The following is a 25691-nucleotide window of genomic DNA, read 5'->3' as shown; positions in this document are numbered from 1 at the left end:
GAGCTCTCTTCAGTTCTTTAATAATTCAAGTGTCTGTTTCACCTAAGTATACTTTGGCTGTACAAAATGAAAACTCTTTAACTCATCTGTGTGATATGACTGCTACATGAACACAAGAAATGGATGCAAGATAGATGCTAGAAATCATGTTCCTTGTTTGCTTTCCATTTGGCACATTTCTATGTACTGCTCCCTTTCCATTTTTCCTATTGTTCACATGGCCATGTCACAGACTAACAACAGAAGGAAAAAGAAATTAAGGGAGAGAATGTAATACTAGTAACATTGATGTAAGTGCAGGGATTGAAGGGCAGAGAAAAAGAAGCAATCAGTTTGAACTTTTTTTTTTTTTAATCTAAAGGATTTCAGGTTTATGGTATTCCTTTGAAAACTGTGAACGACTGCATCTCTAGACCAGATTCTGCTCTGAGTTACAGTAATGTAAAATTAGAGGAAATCCACTGGACTTTAAAGATATGACTCTGCTTACAGTAAGGTCAGTATGAAATGAGTGAGCCAACATAAGATTCATGCAAGTGCTGATTCCATCTATTCTTGGTTAGGAAGTGTCTGCTATCTTGACTGCTGTGCTCTTCATTTTAACGTCTGTATTGTCTATAGGTGTGTATGTAGCTGTGCACATGTATTTCTGATATATGTTTAACTACACACACACAAGATGATACAAATGAGCCAACTACGTCCTCTCAGGGATTTTGGCAGATACCTGTATGCCTGTGCCTCCCCCCTGGAAACCACCTGAAGTTTGAGCTTTTGGTAAATACAGAAGAATGGCAAAATATTATGAATTAATCTGCTGTATTCTTTCAGAGAAAAAAGGACTGGTTGTGGAATGAATGAATGTTTTCATCAGTTAAAGTACACTTCTCATTGACAGTGTTAAGTCACAATATCATTGATTTGACACTTGATGGATTATAATACACCAGCAGGAACAGAACAGCAACAGAAAAAGATTGTCAATATGGAAAAAGCTCAAACAAGGCTTTCTCCTCACAGGTGCACATGACTCTTACATTCCCTATTCTACACTATAAACACATGGAGGTATTTTGTAACATTTTGTAGCACACTTAATTCTGAGGGCAGATTATTAATGTAATCTAAACATCAGTAGCATCATTCTGGATTTACATCTACGTACCTAAGAGCAGAATCTGGCCACTGATTATTCTAGGCCTAAAGTCAATAAAGAATTTGAGGTAAGCTCTATGACTGGATCCTCTTTTTTTTTTTAAGGTTTATGGAAAGAAAAAATTGTTGAAAGAACTCTCACAGACAGTACTGTGCCCAGAAAAAGAAGAGGAATCTGTTTGGACAGGCTTCATTCACATATTAGAACAATATGTATCCAAAGTCTTCATTACAAGGCTGAGATTTTTATTCTGGAATCAAATATCTCCAATTTAAGAACTACACACTGCCCATATAAATGTCTACTTTGCCTTTGATTTAAATGGGGTCATGATTTCACCCTATTTGTTGGCATTATACGCATCAGTAAAAACACAACCTTAGAACCTAATTTTGTCTCTGCTCCAGGAGTATTTTCACCAGCATTAGGACAGGAAAACATAACCTACATACTAAATCTTTTTATAGACTTCACTTCTGACTGTAAACAAGGCTGGATCCTGCTCCCACATAACTTCAATAAGTTTCATAAGAGGCACATACTCATATTTTGAATGTGGCACATACTCATAAGACAATTTAATCCACAGTATTTACTCCTACAACAAAGTTCACTCAAGGGTCTCTTGAAAATCCAGGGAACAGAGATTTCACAATCAGTGAAAGACTTTTCAGCTAGGACATACCTTTTGAATTCTGCTGCATGCTTCCTCCTTTCTGGGAAAGTCGCTGGGAAGGGAGTCACTCTTCGCCATTGCCCATGGAACTTTAATGAGTATTGCTTTGGTTTATTTCAAGAGAAGCTATTGAAAAGCAAACAAAGTGTCTCACAAGACACTACAGAGAGAAAAATCTGGGCGACACAGAAAAAAATGCTGTGAATTAAAATTTAAAAATGGAAAGAAAAGTATAGGTGAGGTATTTTTCCATATCATTTCTTCCATGATTCTGCTCCTCCATCTGTTTTGTCTTTGATGTCTATGACTTGCCATTCATATGCCGTCCCTATGCTTGGAAATTGCTATCCATGAAGTGAAAGGTGAAGGAAAAGTAATTTAATAATAATAAAAAAAGGTAGAGCGGAGTGAGGAAAAGATGCAGGGGTGCAGGAAGGAAGAGATCTATTGAGTGTAAAGGTATCCAAAGGACGGATGATGGAAACGTGTTCCCCAAGGTCATGGTCTTCAATGGAGCTGCTTGTGCCTTCAAGCTGTTAAAGACAAGTGTAGCAGATGTACAAGAAGAGCCAAACTCCACATGGTACAGTAAGTGCAAAATGCAGAAGCCATCACACCAAGGGTTTCCTTGTCTTCGGATAGAGTCCGCCCACAGTGGTTCTCTAGAAACAGTTCTATCATCAAGTAGACATCCATTGCTTTTTTGTGTTTTTTTTTTTTGTATTTTTATTTAAAAAGTATCTTTTTTTTTTTTCTAATAATATATAGAATATATAAATAATAATAATTAAAAAAAACTATTTGGGTTTTCTTTCATGCTCTCCAACCCATCTGTATTTTTTGTGGTTTGCTGATATATATATTAAAAGACAACAAAATCAACTCTGCTCACTATTAAAAAAAAATATTAAATCCACCTTTTATGTTTCCAGAGAGAAAGAGAAGGGAGGGGAGGTGGGAGAAAAACAAACTAAAATGAAAAAAAAAAAAAAAAAAAAAAAAAAAAAAACAGGAAAATCAAAACCTTCTGTCTCTTCAAAGTAGTTGTCAAGAGCTTTAAGCGCTTGTGCTTTCAGTGTACACCCCACGGGAAAAACAACAACAACAACAAAAACAAAATAAAACAAAACAAAAACCAAGGACCTAAAATTAAAAAAAAAAAAAAAAAGAGAGAAAAAGGTAATAATAATTCTAGTAGTAAAATGGACAGCAAATTGCTCAGAGTTTGTGCGTCTTTTTAATTATTTTAGCAGCCGCCCTTTTTGTCTGCAGAGGGAGAGCTGCCACCACAGCCACCTCCTCGGCTTGAGAGAGGCTCTTCTGCATCGTCCTCGTCAAAGCCGTGAAAGGTCGAGGTGTCGCTTTCTGACGTGGAACCGAACAAGTCCTCCGTAGTGCGTGCTGGCGCTGCTTCGTCCCTCCTGCCTTCTCTTCCCAAATGAGCTGACATGTATGATGAATATATCAGCACATGGGTTAAGCAACAGGCATCATCATCATCATTTTTTTAAGCATCATTATTATTAAACAATACAGACTATCGAGCTCAGAGGTGTGTGCTTGTACGTGCCCACACACCTCAACGTCATAACTTGGTAGAACTGCAGTAAGAAAATAAAAAAGGGTCAGTTTCTCTTTCAAAGAAAAAAAATATCTACAAATAACACAGGTGCCCATAGCTATGGCAGCGAAAGGGTTAATCATATTTTCCTCTCTTCAGAAGACATTAAAATATTTTCTCGTGATTACTTAGATCAATTTAAAAAGAATTTTAGACCGTGTAAGTAATTAGACACCATTAGAGCTTCTAAGCACAATGACTGTCCTTCAGACTGGCATCAACTGTCACAAATTTACTGCTATAGAAATGTAACCCATTAGACATCTCATCAGCCTCAGGACTTTTATTCCTGTCCTTCACCTGATCCTAAACAGCCTCTTCTATGGAAAAAATGAAATACATTTTGAAAACTAAGTGGAAGTAAACTAAATAAATGCTTTTATTCCAATTTCATGTCATCTCCTTTAAAAATACACCCCAAACAAACAAACAGACACAATTCAATAACTAAAACAACTAAGATGAGAAGTGACCTGTCTTGGGGAACACTGAAAAGTTCAAAAGTGTGCGTTAATCCAACTTTCAGTATGCAACAGGAAATTCTCCACACAGAACATCAATGTCAACAACAACAACAAGACTCTTGAAAATAGAAGTCAAGTACTGGTATCTGTGAAATTGAGGTTTATTTTCTCCCTCAATCAAACACATTATGTGATTAATAGCATAACCTTCAGAATCCCTCTCCAATAAAGGTAGAGAAAAAGATATTTCTTGTGCCCCAGCAAAACGAAAGGGTCAGTGTGTAGGGGACAACTGATTCATTACTCGGAAACACTAACATGATATTAAGTAACCGACTGTTTGGTCCCCACTCCAGCTACACCAATCAGCCATATAACTGCGTGGTTAAGTACACTGCATTGCTTGAGAAACGAAGAATTAAACCCTGTTCACAAAAATAAAATGGATATAACAAAATAATTGGTAGATGAACCACCTTACAGGGATGTGGTATTACTCGTCTTGTGAAGGGAAGAAATAACATAATTTCCATGACCTCTCTTTCAGTATAATGAAAATGTTGCCCATTATCAAGAAAGAGAAAGATGGCAGCCACCAAAGAGTTTTCATTGTTTTAGTTTACAGATTAGTGTGTGGTTGTACCTTAATTGCTTCCATCACACATCAGTCACACCATTGCAGACCCTTACGAATGACCCAGGTGGGTCCGAATTTGTACAAGGATAGCATTTAATGGAACTGATTTTGCACAATTTAGGTTACATGCGGATCTACTTGTTCTATCACACTAAGCCATCAAGGGATTTAATGTATTTGTGTTACATTCTGATATAATCACCATAGCAATGTTTAAATAGCAAAAAATATGGATCTGTCTCACTGCGCCGTATCAGGACAAGGCTGAAATGAGTTATATTGAACTACAGCAATCAAGGAGAAGAGGAATGCTCTTCCAAGATGGCACCACAGACCACATGAGCTTCCCCCTTTAGTTATTAAGAAGCAAATGCATATACACTAAAAGGTCCATGCCACTGACTATGCAGGATTCATAAGGATGCCCCTGGAGAAAACCAAAGGGGTCACCAGTGGTCCTCTGGTGACCAGTCAGTATCACTTCAGGATATCTTCAGAGGTCACAACAACTGCAGAAGGCAATTTGTCAGTGAGAGCCTAGTCCTGCTCCCACTGAATCTGGTAAGAAGTTCACTATGAATCTCAGCAGGAATATGAGAAGGCCATTCCTTCATCACGAGAACACTTCACATAGCATTGCAGCCATCACGCAACAAACATCCTCCAGTGACCACAGAACAGAAGCAGCAGCAGCAATACTGAATTTCAAGGTCTCTTTGGTTTTCAAATTTACATTTTATGGTCTTATCACCACTAGTATCACCACTGTCCAGAAATATCACAACTGGAAACTTGGACCAAAGCTGGAATATGCAGTTGTTAGAGGTCTCCCATTCCCTCTACCATTGCCACCACCTCCCACACAAACTCTGAGTAGCTGCTCAGCTGGGACAAAAATTCAAAAAAAAAAAAAAAAAAAAAAAAAGAAAAGAAAAGAAAAGAAAAGAAAAGAAAAGAGAGAGAGAAAGAGAACAAGAGAACAAAAGGGGAGAGGGAGGGAGGGAGGGAGGGAGGGAGGGAGGGAGGGAGGGAGGGAAGGAAGGAAGGAAGGAAGGAAGGAAGGAAGGAAGGAAGGAAGGAAGGAAGGAAGGAAGGAAGGAAGGAAGGAAGGAAGGAAGGAAGGGAGGGAGGGAGGGAGGGAGGGAGGGAGGGAGAGAAAGAGAGAGAAAGAGAGAAGGAAAGTGAAAGAGAAGAGAAGAGAAGAGAAGAGAAGAGAAGAGAAGAGAAGAGAAGAGAAGAGAAGAGAAGAGAAGAGAAGAGAAGAGAAGAGAAGAGAAGAGAAGAGAAGAGAAGAGAAGAGAAGAGAAGAGAAGAGAAGAGAAGAGAAGAGAAGAGAACTGTCCAGAAATAAAGACAACTAGAAATGGGAAAGACACAACTGCCTACATTTAAAAAGAGAGAAGAGGAGAAAATGGAGAAATAAAAACCTCTTTAAACAAAATTAATGATAGTCATCTTGTAAGAGGATAATTCTTGACAGCTACCCCCATCTCTACCCTGTAATTTCCTCCCTCTTTCTTTTTTGGATGAAGAAATGCATGAAATGTGTAATCAATGGAAATGCTTGTCATGCAACTTTCATAAATCTTGTAAGTAATTTATAGTTGTAATTGCAGCATTTGAAGACAGAGCCCATTCTTTAACATTGTCATAGGATTTTCTCCTTCCATTTAAAGAACAACTAGTACATGTACCAATGTTCACAGAAGCCAATAAATACATTAAAACTTCGTTATTTCGTAAGAACCCCATTAGCTTAAAATTGTGAATCCAACAATGGGTTTTACAACAGAAAATTTCCCAATCATCCATTCCCACAAATACAGGCAAGAGGTAAGACCTCACGTCCTATTCCCTCCCAAATGTGCTGCCTTTCTTCAAAATTTTCAGGAGGAGAAAAAATGAAAACACACAAATGCTTTTGTACAAGAAAGTTGCAAGAAGGAGTCACCTACCAGAGCGCCCACAGTCTGAGCACGATACAAGTTCCTCAGGCCGGCCACTTTTTTTGTTCATATTGGAGCCTCCGAGGCAGAAGTCACAGTAGTTATTGGGAATGATGACCCCGTCTGGTCCTTTCTGGGCTGCAGTCGGGTTAGAAATCAGATTTACTTAAAGAGCATTCAGTTCAGATATTTCCCACTTCTCTTTGATATAATGCTAACTGGGTGAGTTTGCAGGCCACACAAAATGTTGTCAATTAAAACAAGAATTGGGCTGTATAAATCACCTCCATCTTAAGTACACTGTATGCTGTAGCTATTTCACCTGAAATGCACTTCACCATTTCCCTCACAATGCAGCCGAGCTGGTCCCTCACCAGGACATGCTGCCAGAGATCCCTGTGCAGTTCAGGGAATTCATAATACACACAAGCATATAAACATACCCTAATGCAGAATCAGGCCTAAGCTGTTGGTAAGCCAAGCCTGCTTTTTCAGACAGCAGCCATAAATGCAAACACACAAAGCACAACTTCAGAAAGGAAAAGCATGTTCCCCAAAACTCAGAAACCTACAGCAGGGAGATGGAGGGAGAGGCACCCTCACTCGTTTTATTTCACATATTTTCTAAAAAAGGAGGGAGGCTAGGTTCTTGTTTTCCACCTAGGAATATTGGAAAAGAGCAGGCACACACTGGGGCTCAAGTACAAGGGGAGGCTTTTCCTCTAGAAGGGAGAAATGGACAGAAGTCTTCAGCATCTCTAGTTGAGCAGACCATCACTTTTTTTTTTTCTTTTTTCTTTTTTTTCCTCACAACTGTCATTTTCCTCCTTTGCTTTCCAGAGAGAGAAAACTTCTTGTTCCTCCATAGTCTGACCAGGAACCATGAAAGGGTGAGGGAAATGAGGGAAATGGTTGGTCTTGGTTTTTCCTTTTTTAAATTAAAAATAAAAATTCCAACGGTATACCTGGCCTAAGCCTACCCCATGTGGATTGCTACAAACTAGAAAATGAAGACCTTTAAACTGTGTCATCTATATTTAATTATCCTTTTAATGCATATTTTGTAACTTGCAGATTTTTAACAGATGTTTTGACAGCCTTTATTAATGATCTTTTTGTCCACATCCAAATTTCCCCCACAGAACAATGACATTCTAAAGGGCTTCTGGTAGCAGTCCAAGACATACAGTTAAAATTAAAATTTCCTCTGAGTTCCATCGTTTTTTTCTGGTTTGGGTGCATCTAGTTACTCATTCCCTTCCAGCTGTTGATTATTTGAGCTTTTTGAAGATTGGTAGCTGAAAGATTGCAAGTAAGGTGAAATTAAGAAGAAAAATAAAAATAAATAAATAAATAAAACCATAGCACTGCAAATACAGCATTATCTTCCTACATGATCATCAAGTCCCTGATGTATTTACTAAACAATGGGTTTTGCTCTGAAATGGTGGTCAGCAGATCCTTGGTTCTCCCAAAACCAGCCATAAGCTCCCACTGTTAGGTTAGCATCCTGCCAGTTAGCAGAGAGGCATTTAATACGCGAATGCAAGATAAGCAGAAAAGAACTGCAACCAGGTGGAAGCCTAGCACACAGACTCATTTTAAGAGCTGTAACAAAATGGTCATAAAGTTGTTACTTGTACTTTTTTTATTTTATTTTTTTATAAAAAGCAGATCTCTCTCACATTTATTTTTCCCACTGCAGCCTCACTCTGAAAAAGTTAAGTCATTATTTCTGTATATTTTGCTGCATCTACAAACAGGTCAAATGCAATACAAGCTCAGCAAGCCCAGCATCCAGTGATTTTTTGTTCCTTATTACTTCACTTTTCATGCGAGTTTCTTAAAGCACCTTGCAGCTACTAGGAACCTAATATTAACCCTCAGTGAAGTCCAAAGTGCCTTTTGCCATCTAGCCAAAGTATTACTGCGCCCTAATTAAATTTCATGGTGAAGAGGCACCATGGCATTTTACAGCTGGAAAGACCTGGTAGTAGGGTCATTAGCTGGCTTCCTCAAAAGCACAAGAATTCTGTGGTGAGGCCACAAATAAAAACAACCATTCAAGGTGCCTGCCAGTGTACTAAGCAAAGAGCTCTACTTCTACATGGTGTAGGATCACATAACTGGTTTAATGTGCAACATATACTGACTTAAATTTTCCAACGCAGCTCACGAACCTAAGACCCACTAACAGTCGAACTGGAAATGGGACAGGGGAACTCATGAAAACACGTACACCGACCAATTCATCTACGGCGTGTGGCACACGTGGAGGGTTTTCATCGGCTGTGATGAAGCTGAAGGGATTCTCCCAGACTACTGGCAAGGGGAAAAGCACACTTTTTAATCACTTCCTCTTACTTTTTTTTTTTTTTTTTGTCTTCCACTTTCATTTAATTTTTAATGTCAGTGTCTATGTGCTCATCTATTGCTTGTCATTCATAATATGCACCTGGCTCATCTGACTCGGATAAGAGATGTCAGTCCTGAAAAGTTGTACACAGATTAAAATTCCTGAAGTTACACCAATGTTGTCTTTAGTGATGCATCTTCACAGCCAAATACACCAGTACAGGCAATGTCTCCAATGCTTTTTCATTCTAATGGGTACAAAAACTGGAATGAAGCCTAACTCAGGCTTATTTTCTTGATCAGTACTGTACAGCGAATTAAGCCTCAGGCTAAATAACAGAAGGCTTAAGAATAAAAAGATTTGCAGATGACAGTAAGCAGAGTTCTTACTTTCAAAGGATTTTTTGTGTATGTCCTTAGTTTTTACTTCAATTTTCCTGTAGTTCACAAATGATGAGGAAATTAAGAAACAAAGCAAAGACAGAAAGATACAATGTACAATATTCATGAGAAGCATATCATACACCAAAAGCCCAACCCTAATCCCTCCCCTTTATCAATAAAAGTATTTACAAAAGTATGGGAATGGATGCACAAGTGAAAGCAAGTAAATTACTAGGGACTAATGTGTTTTCATCTGAGACAGAGTAATTAACTAGGTATACACTTTTTGCACACATTAATCACAAAGTAGAAGGTGCTTGCTTAAGCCACATGATAGCTCAGCTAATGAGAAGTAACTCACCAAGGTGTGCTAGCTAAATCATTTTGATCAGGTGACTACAGCCAAGGATTTTGTCTGAAAAACGTTCACCCAGAATCAGAAAGAGTTTTAAAGCAAAGCCGTGAAAAACAACTATGGTCTCGTCCTAGCTTACACAAAACTCCTCTGATTTTCTTTTACATTACAAACTGCTACAACAGATCAAAAGCTTTGTGGAGCTTTGAGGAGTACTGCCTGAGCTAAGGTGTTCTCATAGGGGGGGTACTTAAATCACCGCCTCTTGCAGTTTCAACTTGGTCTCACTTTCTTGTTTCATCAAAGGCCCTGTCTTCATCTACATCTGCCCCCAAATAAGCAGTGTATACTGGCTTTAAAAATCCTTTTTAAAATGCATTGAGTAAGATCTGCACTGGTCAGATGATGGTTTAACTGTACCTGTAAGCTGATTCATGTGAAGATAGGATGCAGACTGAAAATGAAGTCAGTATTTCCAAATAACTTTGGCTTGCTCTTATTCTGAAATAGATTTTTTTCTTCTCAGCCTAATCAAGTGAATTTCAAACTATATAATGGTAAGCTGAATAAATTCCTTATTAAAATATAGTAACATCATTCACAGGAGTCTTCCTACAAAACAAGTATTGTAAATTAAATTAATGTTGTAGTATATTACAAAGTAACTTTGCTCTGTAGACAAAACCTTAAATGCTAAACAAATTGACTGAGTTTAAATATTTAAAATAAGTTCTATGCCTTCTTGATTTTGCAGGTAGGTGGTCTAGCCAGAATTCTAGCTTCCTTTCTTCTCCCTCAAAGTAGTCAAAGAATCTAAAAATTATTTTCCTGTTTTAATGATAAAAGCTGCTTCTAGTGAAATAACATCAAGAAATTAGGATTTTTATTTTCTTCTGATGCTGTGTGACACGATAAGAGCCTCAGGTTCTAGCTCTCATGGCTGCACAGAATAAATAACCTGAATGGAAGGCAATTCTTGTCCCTGAATGGAAGGCAAAAGAAGCAATGCTTGTCCCTTTTTTTAACCCAAAAGTTCAGAACACAAATATTTTCAAAAGGTTTCCTTCTAAATGACACTCTTAAAAACAAACAAAAGCTAAATAAGTAGAACAGTGTATTTTCTCAATTTTCTGATTTCCAGCTGAAGTTATTTTAATGATTTGGATAATGATCTTTAAACACTTGTAGGTGGAAACAGCACTGAAAAGAAAAACTGGTTTCTCTGCTCCTTAGTACTGAATCACAGCCACATACATTTCTTCAGCCTGTGGGTACAGCAGCTTGATACTGAGCCACGGTTTAAGTGGTATATCCAGGTTTGCTAGCACTTCATCTCTATTTTGTATCTTGTCCACAGGACTGGAAAGGCGGTGGAGGAGGAGGACTAGAGCGTGTGCCTCAGGGTCAGGGTGGGGGCTTGTGCCTTGTTTATTTAAATGATTACAGTGAATTGGCTACAATCAGACATAAATGCGTTCCCAAAGGGATTTTTCCTAACACATTTTGTCCAGCTCTTACCTTTTTCTTCTGGGCTTGATCCAAAACCAATAAAGTCCATTGGAGGTTTTCAATTCAATTCGAAAGGCTTTGAATGAGGTCATTTACTCTGTTTGCAACAGAAATTTCCAGAGCACAATAGAGACCACAGGAACCTGCGTGCAGGCCTGAATCAAGTCAATGCGCTTTGCAACAGAGAAAAAGGGGTGGATTTGCTTTTTTTTTTTTTTTTTTTTCCTTTTTAAATCTACAAGACCCTTTGTCTGCAGCTGGGGCCCAGTTTTCCTTTCCGACACCTCCCTTCTTGAAGCACAAGCCCAGCGCTCAGCCGCACGCGGCCTGCCTTGGCGGAGCCCCTCGGAGGACCCATCTCATCCCAAGGCGCTGCCATCCCGTCCCAACCCGCCGCCCAAGTGCCCCCATGTGCCTGGGGCTGCCTTCCCCCCCGCTGCTGACAGAGCTCATCCCTCGCAGTTCTGGCCCGTTTCCATGGCGACCGGCGTGCCAGGCCAGGCTGCCTCTGGTCTTGCCACCTGTTATGACTCCAGCTCTCGAGCACAAGGAGTTGCCGCGCGGCCCCTCGGCCTGCTGCTCAAAATTGCAATGAAGTAATAACAACGAAAAAATGGTACTGAGGAGAGGGGAAGGAGAGTCAAAGCGTGAACCCTGGCCTGTCTTGAAGCATATCTTCTGAAGGAGAATGGAGGGCGATGCCTGGCCAGAGATGCACCCACGTCTGCCTCATCACTGCTGGGGTTAACGAGCAATGGTGGAAGTCATGGAGGTGGGCCCCAGAGGTGCTTCTGTGCCCAGTGCCCAGGCCCAGACCCTGCCCCAGAACCACGCTATAAAACAAAAATATATAACCCCTGGTGTGGTGAGGGAGAGGCCAAGCAAAGCTCAGCTGCATTCAAGGCTCTTGCTCTCACTTGTACGTGGCCAGGCAGAGATGTGCACAGCCATTTTTGCGCTGTCCTCACCAATGAATTAAACACGGGGTTTTTTCACTGCGGTTTTTCAGGAAAAAAACATAAATCAAATAGAATGAGAGGAAATGGCGAGTCTCTTTGGGCGTGTTTCCTCTATCATTAATAGCAGAGATAAGCATGTGGGCTAACCCCAAACTGGGAAGTGTTGGGGCGCTTGATACAGAGACCCTCCAGCAGGCTGCAAGCACAACTGAGGCTGGTAGTGACACAGCTGTGCTGATGTGGCACAGCATTCAACCAAATAACCTCTGCTCAGTGTGTGTGAACCAGGGGTAGCACTGGGAAACTGCTGCTGTTGTGTTCCCGGTACCAAGCTAATCATTCTGCACAGCCCCATGGGCCCCCAGGGGCCCCACCGCACATTGCAGTCATGCCCTTTGCTGGCAGCCAGAGCTGTGCTACTGCGAGAGGTGCTGCAAGCTGCCCGCTGCAAGTATTGCCAGTTCTCCCTAGTAACTGGATTTTGTCTCCTCTTTGGGTTAGTTGGTGCTGTGAGGAAAGAGGAAGCTCTCGCCTTCACATGTTTTAGCAGCTCTGACAGGCTGCCTTTCCTACATACCCCCTGCTCATGGGGAGGCACAGCCAAGGAGCGCTACAAGCTGCAACAAGCGAATGCTACCAGCAGCAGGTACTTCTGTAGGAGTCAGAGGAAGCCTCTGATTGTGGGGGGAGGAAGAACATTCGATCTCATCTTTTACAGGAATTGGTATGGCCCTTTAGTTGAACAGCTAAGGAATGAGTTGGGAAGCAGGCAATGGAAGGTAAGCCAATGAAATACAGGATCAGCTATTGAGATCTAGGAGATTTGGGGTGTCAGTGTTCCTGCACCATAAGGCACACTTCATACAAATGTCTGTGTACTGATCTCAGAGGGTCTTCTGCAGGAGCACATAAGACACTAGCCAAAATCCCACTGCTCACAGTAAATCACTAAAAATAGACCATACTGTAATTGTCCAGCACCCCATGAAAATTAACAGTAGGAGATAAAGAATAGGCAAGCAGACAAAAAGTCCAACATGTTAAAATACAGATTTCCTGATTTTGAAGGGTTCCTCTCCTGAGGCTTGGCTTCTGGCCATCAAAGTGCAGCATTCCTGTCAGCTCAGGGAACTCAAGGAGGGGTCATGCTGTCCAATATACAGGGCAGATCAACAGCATCCCTCCGCATTCATATGAGGATGGCCATTGTCTTCAAGTTGGTCCCTGTCACATGTTGTAGACTTTGGCTCTAGAAATTGTTCACGGGAGGAATGTCAGAAGGCAGAGCACCTAAGTTCAAACTGAGTCAAATCTTTGAGTTTTACTTAGTTTAAAATCTACATGAGGACAAAAAGCATGGAGATAGCACCTCCACAATAACAACACAATAACAACAACAAAAAACACAACTTCAAACAAACCAGCCAAAAGACCCCTATGGGTTTCTGTACATAGGAGATAATTTTGAGATTTTCCAGTATTCTGCCACTCTAAACATCTGATTTATTATTTCCTTAACATCTCAAAACACAGGCACAGAAGTCTGAGAAATTTACAACTGCAAACAGAGTTTGAGTGGAAATCGTTATGCATCTCCAAAGTCTGCAATCATTACAGCTTCTTTTAGTATCCTGACTTTTTTTTCTTCATTAAAACTAGCCCTGGGAAAAAAAAATAGATTAAACTAATGAGAAGTCAAATCAAGGCAATGTACATATTTTCACTGAAAAAGCACCTGCTGCAGGGTGTCTTGTCACAAGGTGAGCATTGATGCACCCTTGCACTCAGATGTGGCTCCTATCATGGCCCCAGCGAGGATCAGCACTGAGGCAGGGAAAAAGTAGGCCTGATGTAGCTTTTCAAATTGATGCTGCTTGTGGAGAGGAACAAACAGCTCGTCTCCAACTGAGGGGCTGACTCTCGTCATTTATTCATGGCCAGCCCCCTGCCTGGATGGAAATAAAAATGTTTCAAAGCTGACTGTGTGGGGGAGCTGGAGGACAGCTTGGAGGCACACTGAGGTTAGCACATTAATTTTTTATCTCTGGAGACTGGGTATCCAATTATGCTTAGAGTACACAAACAACTTTGGCTGGTCTCTCCAGTAGAGATTTATCCACATCATAAAATCGGCGATGCAACTGGGCACAACAGCCTGATGCCACGAAACAACATAAACAGGTGGTTTTATAGGTCAGATGTGCAAGCTCGCAGAGTGACAGGAGCTCGCAGACCTGCATGCTCATTAGCTAAGCCTACTGCAGGTACGGCCCAACTTGCACACCACAGCTAGGCCAGCAACAGCCAGCACAATGTGCTTTATTTAGGATCGTCATTGGCCAAAGTGCTTGTGGGCATAAGTTCAGTTGCTGTTTACGACACAGCTGCCATTAACCAACGTTTTACACAGCAAAATATCACTGAAAATTCTCCTCCTTTAATGGGGAGGAAGTTTTTCTCCATGTAGACAGACTATCCTATTCTCCTGGGAATTAAGGAAGCGCATTTATACTCATGCACTCATTCACACACACATTTCAATAGATAGAAGTCTAATGTAATTCCTATATCAGAAGTGTCTCCAAATTTGAGCGCCAGCTGCCCCCAGAGCTGGCCTGTACCCATAGAGTGAGATGGAATAAAACAGCAGGTGTTTTGTGGCAGTCTTGGATGCACCCTGGGCTCACAAATCTCACACTGTCAGTGCCAACATGTGGAGGAAAAGGCAGCAGAAAAAAATAAAAAAAGGCTGAGAATGGTGTATGATCCTTCCTTTTCATTGGCGGACTTGAGGAAAGGGGAGTTGCCTTTTTTAAAGGTTTTCTATAATCTCCTTTTCACGAGTCTATACTCATGCCAAAAATCAGAACGTATGTCAGCAATAAATGGGTGTGTAGGCAGAGGCAAGACTAGGCACTGAGGAAGGGCTGTTTATCTGTGTCAAAGAGCTAGATAAGACATCCAAACAAAGCAACTAGAGCTCAAACAAAGCCCAGGCTGAGTTGTTTTAGGAAAGGCAAAGGGCAGAGAAGACTGTCAAACTATCTTCCCTGATGCAAAAGATAATCTATAGGAAGAAGGACAGAAGGAGAGCTGTAAATAAACAAACCATCTACACCTGCCAAGGACAGCGAGACGTGCCAGGGAGGTGAGACCTGGGGCTTGGGCCAATCCCCTTCTTTGATACACATCTATTCAGTGGCTCTCAGTTTCAGATAGATCCCTCCTATCTAACTCTCTTTTCCAGGACAAAAAATTCCTGGATAATTTACTGAACTGCCTGAACTAGTCTGTGCATGAGGAGAAGAGCAGAGGTAAAGGGGTCTGGGTGTGCAGCAAGAGACAGAGCCATCAGCTCCTTAGCTGGCACCAGCCAGGGCATCTGTAGCTGTACCCAGTAGGAGCCATGCTCCAGAAAGCTAGCTCCTGCATCAGCAAGGCTGCCATTGCTGCGGGTACCGCAAGGAGCAGAGACTGCAGAGCAGACGTAGGTACAAAGGAAGGAAGTTCACACTGCAACTGCCCGCCTGAACTTCACTGACCCAGTGCTCACCTCCCACAGCATGAAAAATTCCAAACGGCTCGTTTGAATTTGCCTTGCTTTTGCTAAATCAGGCTGCTCATATCTCTCTGACACACTGCTAAGCAAATAACCAGACCCTGCTCTATACCATATCTCTGGTCCTCCTGTGCAGTAGGTTGCGGATTAGCTGTTTGGATTAACATCCCCCCTCCTCCCTCCCTTTCCCCCCAAGCCCATGCAGAGAGGATTCTTGAAGCCCGAGCCCTGCGACACTGCAGACCTGTCAAATCTAATTCATAACACATGCCTAGCAGTTCTTAGGGGAGAGGAAAGATCTGATGCTCTGGCTCCCCACCATCCCCCTGTACAAAGGGACCATTTAATGACTGCACATTAGCAATGTGGACAATTAGCATTCACATGGAAGATAAATGGCAGCATAAATTAAATATCGCCAAGTGAAAGAGCAAAGATGCAAGATCTGAGCTCAAGGCTGTAAACAAATAAACAGGCAAAAAGGAACAAACAGCCACTGCGACAGCTAAGCCATTTGGGAGAGTTACCTTCCAGCGTCTGGGACTTTCCCCAGGGGTGATCTTCACATTCGCATGGCTGTTGCCTGTACCTCACTGGCTCCTGGCTGGTTGTTAAGCAGATTCTTTCTGCTCAGGAGGCTAGATGTCAGAGGGTTTTACCCCACTGCTTTTATACTTCTGCCTATTTGGGGATCAGCATCAGCAGCTTCCCTCTACCACACACATTACACGGGAGCTCTGGGGGAACACAAGCCCGAGCAGCTCCCATTCTACCCCTTCCCATAGTACGTAACAAACCTTTCTTTCCACGGGCCAAGTCCTGCTGCTGCTAATCTCTCCACGGCTCTTCTAGCTCCTCTTCTTGCTAACTTCTATCAATTCCTAAGCACCAGAAACATGAGGGCTGAGACTGCCCTTGGCCTCTGTGACAAGCTGAAGGGTAATGGATGCTACCTTCCTTTGTCTGGGCCCCAGTGCAAGGCCGTTATGAATAGTAACTCAATACAGACTGGCAACACACCTCTCAGATACGCAACTATTACTAAATACTGCAGGCACCAAAATAATAATGATGACGATGATAAACAACAATGGCAAAAATCAGAGGTAATATAAATGCTAAGTAAACAAGAGCTACTGGCTGAACACTGACAGTCTCCAGTCTGCCCAAGCAGTCACTCTTAGTGCATTGACAGCTCAAGTTTATCAACAGCTGGAGGAGTCAAAATTACCTTTGCTGTGAACCTACCAAACACATGAATAACTGAAAGGTAGAGCATAAAAGTGACAGAAACACAGAGACTGCCAAATGGGATCACACTAAGTGGCCCTTCAAGCTCAGACAGTGGCTAGCAGCAGATGCTTTGGAGGAAGGAAGCCCTCCCCCCCTCCATCCCTGGGGACAATTATCAATTATCCTCCTCAGAAACAAAATGTTTTCCTACTTCCATATTTCTTCCAGTTCTTCTTAATATATTATAAAATGTTTGCCTGGATATTTTTCCCCATAAACATTTTATAGCTTTGTCTGCATTGTTCCTTGCTTTGAACTAAAATGACAGTTCACACAGTGATCTGAAAGGACTTTTCATAAGTGAACAAAGGTATCAACACAAATCCCATGGTAAAAGCGACTATCACATAGTATTGCACACTGGAAAACTGAGAAACAGGGGCTTAGAGACTTGTCAGTCTCACAAAAATCAGTAATAAAGCACAGTCTCCTTGACCCTTCATTCTGTGCCTAAGAAGCAGGGGAAGGACAGTCAAACATGGCCATCTGGGCTATACCTTTTTTCTTTCAGCCCTGCATTGGTGTGGAGAATCTAGGCATGTAACTGATGTCATGCTCCAGCATTCCTCCTTGCAGATGAGAACTGATACCTTTTCGTAGATTTTTTCAAAACTGTAACTAAGAAGTGCATTTTGGTAAAGATGAGTGTAAGCCTTCTGAGGAGGAGATGCAGGGATAAGGCAGAAAGATGCTGTAAATTTCATAGCTAAAAATCTGAGGCATGGATAAAGGTGTCTTATTCAAAGGCAAAACAAAGACAGCCCCCTGAAACAGAATGTGTATTTCCTTGACATCCCTGCTAACAGCCACTGGGAGGCTGCTTGACGATGGGTGGGTTGGGCATCTCTTCTTTTCCCCCCCTCTCCCTGCCACCTCCTCCCCACAGGAGCTGTAATGGAAAAGTGACTTGCTGCAGAGATAATGCTGGGTTTGAAATGAATTCCTGACTAGCTGAGCCAGCACTGGTGTGAGCAGTGGCTGATTAGCTCCAAGCATCCAGGTACCAATCACTCACAATGGAGCCAGGCAATCACGCCAGCCTCCGCAAGGCAAAGAGCAGGTGGAGGCAACATCCCTGAAAAGGATCTCAAAGGCAAAGAGAAAATACTACTCACGTTTGTGGTTTTCATTTCTGTGGACAGGGGAAGAGCGGGTCTCCTGCTCGCGGGCTTCATCACCCTCTTCGCTGGCAAGGTGAGTGTGGGCATAGTGGTAGCTCAGCCCGGGCCTGTTCTTGTAACGCTTGCCACAGACTGGGAGGAAAGGAAATACGAGGGAGGGGAAGAGAGAATGGAAACATCAGAACAACCTGCAACAATGACAGCATCCTTTAAAATAGCACTCCCTTCTCCCCTGGCAGTAGCACCACAAACTCCATATTCCTGCTTGAAATGCTACCGATGGGTGTCAGTGAAAGGTGACAGATGCCAGCCCTGCAGCCCCACGGCCCCAGACAAGCGCTCTTCCCACCATGCTGCCAGCAGCCCTTCCTACTGGCCTAGACAAATGCACATCCAGTCTCCGCAGCTCATACCACCCTAATCCTCTCTGCTGAGATTACTAACAAGATTGCCCATAAAATTAAATGAAATGCCAGTTCTGATGTTGATGCTGCACAATGCACAGCAAGGGGAACTGGACCAAGAAGAAAGGGCATTATTTTCTTGATTACTGATCTCTCAGAAAAGGAAACAAAATTACTCCTTTTTTCTTTCTTTTTTTTTTTTTTTTTTGAAAAGGAAAATAAAGTCTTTCTTTAAAAGGGCAATAAATTGCTTTATTCACAGATTGCCAGTCAAGACAAGGAGATGGAAATCATCCATAGTTTCTTCCTAGAAGAACATTTAACAAACTTCACATTCAGCAATCACAATAAATAATACAAAGTGTGACATGGAATCCTCCTTCTGAACACTTGTTTGCTTTAGGACTAAGCCAACAGGCATTAAGAACAGGATCAAACAATTCAGGCTGATAAAAGGGCTACAAAACATAGAAGCTCAACACAAGGGCAAACTTCATCATAACATTCATTACATACAAATTCAGCTTCTATAAAGATTTTAATTCATGGTATTGTTTCTAAAAGTTCTCTCTTTTCATCTTCAAAGCAGTCTCTGAATCAATTATTGCCATTCTAAAAGATTAGGAAACAAAAGCTGAGAAGCTTAGTGCCCTTCCTGCAGATTTTTTCTCCCAGCCACACTTTCACACTTTTGTACTGGCTTCACTGACCTCCAGGATATCACACAGAAATAAGTGGTACTATGTCCCACGTGGCTTGCTTAGGAAGGTGTGTCAGAAGATAGAGCAGAACCCAGCAGCCTCTAGTTCTGTCTTGATTTTAGATCTCTTGAAAAGATCCCCGGAGGGGAAGTCACCATCCAGTCCTAAAAACTTCACTCAACTGTGATACCTAAAACGTATCTTGCAATATATATAGATTCCGTTCCCCAGACACCTGAGTCTGGGAATGTCATTAAGCTCTATAAACAAAAAATCTTAAAAAGACCCACTGCAATTATTCATTTCCAGCTAAGTAAAACTTCCATTATTTCACTTTTCTGCTATTGCTCACAAAAAGCTAACTGGTGGTCCACGCTGTGGAACAGAAGAGAGAAAATTGTAAATCAAAGCCTAGTATGGTAACAGATTTCATTCTCTGTCTCTTCTAACTGATTTGTAAACTCCCTCAAGGAAAATACTTTGCCTTATTATAAACGTGTAAAACAACCTCATGATATGAATAAAATGTCTGATCTGGAAGATTAGATACTTTTATCCCAGTTTTCACCATTCTGCAAGATGATGATCATACAGTTACTGTAACAGAGCAGATTTTTTTTTTTTTTTTCCAAATGTAATGTGTCCTTAGCACAGAGTCTTAAGTCTTTAAATTCCCTTGATTTAGAAGTGAAAATTCCTGCAGGAGACAGGGGAGAAGTAGGAAGGATTAAAACACTCAGATGTATACGCTCACCCATTCTTTGAAGCATCTGCCTTTGTTACCTATGTAAACCTAACTGTGCTGCCTGATATTTTGAAGAACTGTTCTTGGATGCACACTCTCCTCAGAAGTTCAGTTTGGTCTCCCTTCTTCTGGTACCAACCATGTATTCTTCACTGCATTCTGGACTGGGAAACTACCTACTGCTCATCTGTGGTCTTACAAAGCACAGGACAAGCCATGGAACAGATATTGACAAGGACCAAAAAGAAAAAATAATATATATATATATATATATATATTATAATAAATATATATAAATATTATAATATATATTTATGAATATTATATAATAATAAATTATATAAATTATATATATATAAATATATATATATGTGAATATATATATATTCACAGTTAAGTGAATAAGTACAACTTTTGAATACTGGAAAAAGTGTAACTCGGAAGTAATCATCAAACTAGAGAAAACTACACAATGTTCACTGTTAAAATGATTTTGGAAGGATAAGTCCCTCTAATTAAGCGACTGTAATGTCATTTTTTTAGAATGGTGAGAGAGATTAACATTCCTAGCAGATGACTGGAGCATCACACTAAGTGTCCTAGCCTATCCACCTTATCGTGTTTTTGAAAATGGAAGTTAAAAAATTTTACTTTTGCTAAGAATTACTGGTATTCTCCAAAACTTCTATCTGCTTAATTTATTTTCAGAGCACTATCAGATGATCAGTGCTGTACTGACAGTGGAGGAGGCACCTGGAGTTAGCAGCTACACAATATATACTATCTGACTCTATCTTGCTCTTATACAGCTTGATCCTGCATTACTGCTAATGTAGGTGCAAAATCAGATAAGCTCTAAATCCCAGTCCCATTTACCTCTTGTTTTGTCTGTTTTAAATTTCAAAACAAAATTATGTCTAAAAATTCTAACACACTACATTTCATTTAGGTCTACCTGAAAACAAATACACAATTCTAGCTCTACAGGTATTACCTTATAAAAGCACAGCATCCTTGAATAAAGGTCTCATACAGCTTTCTCCCTCAATGTACAAAAGGAAACTTGCATTCCCTGCAGAAATACCCAAGGTTGTGGCCTTGTCTCCACTCCCTACAGGATCCTGCAGGGATTTTAGCTGCAGAGTTTGGGATGGCATAGGAAATCAGATCAGGTGGGTTTGCAGACTTTTCCTTCTCCAGAAAAAAAAAAAAAAAAAAAAAAATCCAATAGAAAAAAAAAAAAAAAAAACCAGCAAGTATCAATATAAGCTAAGGCAGTAGTAATTCTGTAGCTGGGCACTTTCCACTGGCAAAGCTCTTTGAGATAACCTTCAAGGGTGGCAGCAAGCTGAGACATTCCTCACTACAAATGAATTTAGAGGACTTTATACCCAGAGCTGAGGCAAAGAAGTTATGTTTACAGAGTTCTAGCAGATCCTCTGTAGGACCAAAGATTTGTAGCTTCCAGCAGCCTTTTTTCTGGGTGTCCAGACATTTCCTCCATTCAATGTTCTGACATGGAAAAAAGTCTAAAGCAAAACCATGAGTTGAACTGCTGGGATTTCCTATTCCCCAAGCAGATCAGACTTTTATAGGGGAAAAAGGGTATCATGATATTACTCAGGCAAAAGAACCGCTGACTTCAGTGACAATTTCCTAGGATAAAAGCTAAGTCAGAACTTCATGGTTTCTCCAACAGACTGGAATCTTCCCAAATTCACCCTAACTTCTTATTTTCCAGATAGAGCACATTTTATTAATCTACCATATTACTGTGCTAAGAAGGAGTTTCTATAAAAGGGTGATCATTAATAAATGCTTAGCTCTTATATAACTCTTCCTACTGCAAGACTGGCTTTTCAAACATTAATTAATCTTCCTCCACATTCCTGAGTGGGAAATACTACCTTCATTTCACTTCTGAAAAAAGAGAACCACAAAGGGGTTAAGTGGCTTGCCCACACAGTGATCTTTCATCATTACCAGGATTAGAATTCATGAGTTCCAGTACCAGACCAGTGCTCACACCACATCTTTCTCATTCTTGGAGCTGACAAAAGCTTAATGGGAACTGGTTCCCCCAGTCAGAAATGTATGCTGGTGGTTATGTTCTAACACTACACAGCTCATACATAGCAAGTGAGAGTGTGCCTTCCATAAACTTTGCTGGGTGGCCTTGCCTTTCTTTCAGTGGCTTTGGCTGTTCTATCTTTAATTTTCCATGCTGGGTAGGCTCATCATCCTTGCATGTGTTAGATTTCATCCTGAATCTCAACACTGGAAAGTTGACAATCTTTAATTAGGTAGCCAAACCCAATGAAAACAGCAGGAGTTTGTAGAACATAACCTCCTCCATTTCTGCATTCAAAGGACATATTTTGCTACAACCTGATGCGAATGCCATCTTAGAAACAAGCTGGGTAATTAAAAGCTAACATGGCAGTGCAGATCAAACAGCACAGATGAGGAAGATTTTATTAGGCCACCAGACGCTCTCCTATGATGAGCCTACATCCCTTCCAGTTTGAAGACTGAAGTGAAGACGTTACACAACTATGTTATGGGGAAAAACCACAACTTGCAGACAGCTTAATCACAAGCATTGAGCACTTCATAAAAGAGAGCTCTGTTCTAAGTTATGGCCTGTAACAGCCTGTAACTCTTTGGATAAGCAAATTTTCTCTCTGTTTACGTTTCTCTATGAGTAAAATTAATATAAAATACTTCTCCTCCTTTCAAAGAAGGTTTGAAATCTATGACTTAAAAGACTTCCTCATCAAATATTTAATAGCAGTGCTGCTGTCATTTTCAAATTGTTACACATTTGGTCCTTGGCAGGCTGTGAGGTATATTCCAGCCAGCTCTCCACATACATTTTACACAATCTGTCACCAGTATGACACAGAAGGAAACAATCCGTGTTTTCAGTGGCAACCGGAAATTGGGGGAGGATATATGCTTTTTTCTTTTTTCCCTTGCTGAGTCTTGCCCCCTCATTGTTGTTGCTTTTCTCCTTTGCCTCCTGTTCTTTCTCCTCAATGGGGCTGTGTCAAAAACAAAGCTTAAGTTAACTGATGGCAGGCAGTCATTCCTCAAAGTTATATTCCTGTCCTCCCATTCACTCCAATACAAAAAAAAAATAAAATAAAAACATGCCTTATTTTGCATTGGTTTGGTAATATAACCTCCACTGTTACAGTTATGTCCACTCTCTGGTACAGAGAGATCTCAAACATTAACACAGTGTATCTTGACCTCCACAGATGGAAAGGCATTACGCTTGTCCCTCTTTGATCAGTACTGTCATGTTATACACCTCTTTTATCAGAGCAGTTATTTATTAACCCATTTCTTATGGGATTTTCTGTAGGTAGTAAATAGTCTTTGTTTCATTGCCCCCAGAGGGACAAGTCCCAGAATCTATCTTTTGCATTAAGATCACAGGAAGGTTGAACTCCAAAGCAAACCACACACAGGTCAACAATGCACATATATCCAACAATATGTACATCCACATTTCAATAAATAAATTGCTAGCAGGAGCAAAGCAGAAAACAGATACCTTGTAGGATTAGAATCACAATTCTATTCCCCTCTTAACCATATGACCCACTCCACAGCTGTGTTATTCAATATTAAAAAAAAAAAAAAAAAAAAAGTGTTTTTGCCTCTCTTATGTTGGCTTTTCTACCAGTAATATAGTCAATGAATGGCAAGTACAGCAGCTATGGTGGGAGAGATGTTTGTTGGGTTCATCTGAACAATCATCTTATTCTAGATCTTACTGCTTATTACCTACTTAGAGATTCACTAGAAAGGATAATACCAGGAGATGATTTAGGGCTTATGCTGCTAATAGTTTAAAGGGAAGCTGAAGACATGATGGAGATTTATAAGAAGCAAGTAAAAACATAATGCTATAATCAAAGTATTTTAAAATAAGCTTGCCAGCGTGGTATTTAACCAAAGGTCTAAGAAGCAGCAGTAACAATGTTAGATTCATTCATATCTGTGAGAATTATGATAACAGATTAAGTCTCGGAGAACTGGTAAAAATCAGCCTACATCATGACTTATCTTGCAAGCCTTTGGTACTCCAGCAAACCTTACAGAGAACAAATGAGTCGTTTCTTAAAATGAGTATGGCAGGATCAGGTCGTACTCAGAGGAGAGGAGAAAGAAGGCAGGTGAAGTTATTAAGCTAATTACTTGACCAGTCACTTTGTGAACATATACAGGAATATAGTTCCTAAAGAATAGGCCACAAGGAGTTATAGTTAGCAAGTCATGCTAGAACAACATACATGTAAATTAACCGTTTAGTGGTTTTTTTTTTTTTTTTTTTTTAAGGAACTCAAAAGAGAGAGATCCTCAATTCCCATTGAAGCTCAGTGGAATCTGTTCATCTTAAATCACTTAAACTATCCGAAGTTTCCAGCCTTTTGTTGGCAGAACCTGTGATACATTTACTGCAGAAAGGGAAAGGAGAAGAAAAAATTAACCTTAAAATACTGAAATTTCAATACCGTGCTGGATGATGAACTCACAGAGAAATCCAATTGTTTCAAGCTCTAATGATTTGAACGTAGGATGTTCTGATTAATTATTATTAGTTCAAAGTCAAATTCAAAGTGTTCAATAAGGCACCAAGCCTTATACAATCTGGAAGGCACAAACAGATAGGCTGGGATATTTACAGAAAACAGTTTAAGAGGTTACCTCCAGCTGAAATCAGTGAGAACTGGGAGCCTAACCTTTTGAAAACTTCACATGGCACTTTTCTGCATCTTCAAGCACCTGAGAGTGTATTTGGGGCTCAACATTTGCCTCTATTTGTACAAGTAACTTGAAGGGTGGAATTGAGAATAAAAGAATCAGACATGAAGAGAACTGATTGGATAAAATATTGGAATACTAATAAAAATATACCATACAAGTTTCATCAATCAAAGAATGTTTTTTCAAACAGCAGCATAATTAGTAAATATTAAGATGACATCTTGTGTAGATCAATAAAACATGGTATAACAGGGGAGGACAGTATAACGAGGAAACTAAGGATGACAGATATTCAGCCTGAGTAGAAGCAGGTTGAACAGAGAAGGAACAAGAAGTTACAGAAAAGGGTCTATTAAATATGAACTCGCATGTCAGACACAGGTGAAAACCCTGTTGCCACTGGAAAGGAGTGTCTTGCATTGAAAAAGGGTTTATTAGGCAACCTATTAGATCAGCCACCTTTCACAGATATATAACAGATCAAGTTGCATACATCCAATTTATATAGGTAAGTATAAATTACATATAAATGTAACAGCCATTTGCCTTTCTTCGGAATTGTTTCTATCTTCAGAACAGCATCTTCTACTTAGTGCTGGCCACTGTTATTCAAAGAAGAATCTCTGAGGATTTTTCAGAGAAAAGAAACAAGCTTCTTAAAAAACTCTGAAGAAAACAGAGCTGAAAAAAGCCACGGTAACTGTTTTCAGACATAGAGAGAAGACATTGTTATCCACTAAGAACAGAGCAAGGACTTCTGTTCTTAGACTGAAGCAGAGGAAAATCACTATAAGTAACTGGAAAAACCTGAAAATAAAGTTTTTGACAAAAGAACCAGCTTCTACAAAAGACTGTAGGATCAGTGTCTCTGGGTACATTTAAGGTTGCATTAGTCACTGATCCAGCAGAGATCATAAGAAGGTTTTGGTCGATTCTCATTTTTGGACAAGGAATGGATCTAAATACATATCTCAGTCTCAGAGGGACCATGAATAAAGGATACAATGCAAACATAAGTTGTTATGCT

The 25691-nt window shown here is 40.4% G+C and overlaps 1 protein-coding gene across 6 annotated transcripts in view; it reads right to left on the bottom strand.

The window, feature by feature from the left end:
• The window catches only part of DPF3 (double PHD fingers 3), a gene marked incomplete at its 5' end in the record, with an annotated part of 159261 nt that overhangs the window by 23555 nt on the left and 110015 nt on the right, over window positions 1–25691 (bottom strand). For 3 of the 6 annotated variants that reach the window (XM_082760931.1, XM_082760928.1, XM_082760930.1), the window contains 2 exons: window positions 6510–6638; window positions 18030–18167. In XM_082760931.1, coding sequence (XP_082617057.1) covers window positions 6510–6638; window positions 18030–18167 — 267 coding nt within the window. Of the gene's footprint in view, window positions 1–1841; window positions 3434–6509; window positions 6639–18029; window positions 18168–25691 lie in introns of those variants that run through there. The other 3 variants (XR_014317553.1, XR_014317554.1, XM_082760929.1) reach the window with 2 other exon arrangements.

The sequence above is a fragment of the Aythya marila genome, assembly GCF_965140915.1.
Source record: "Aythya marila genome assembly, chromosome: 5".
In the NCBI taxonomy this organism is placed as follows: Eukaryota; Metazoa; Chordata; class Aves; order Anseriformes; family Anatidae; genus Aythya; species Aythya marila.
The sequence above is the reverse complement of the archived record's forward strand: the minus strand, read 5'-3'. Positions and strand labels throughout refer to the sequence as shown.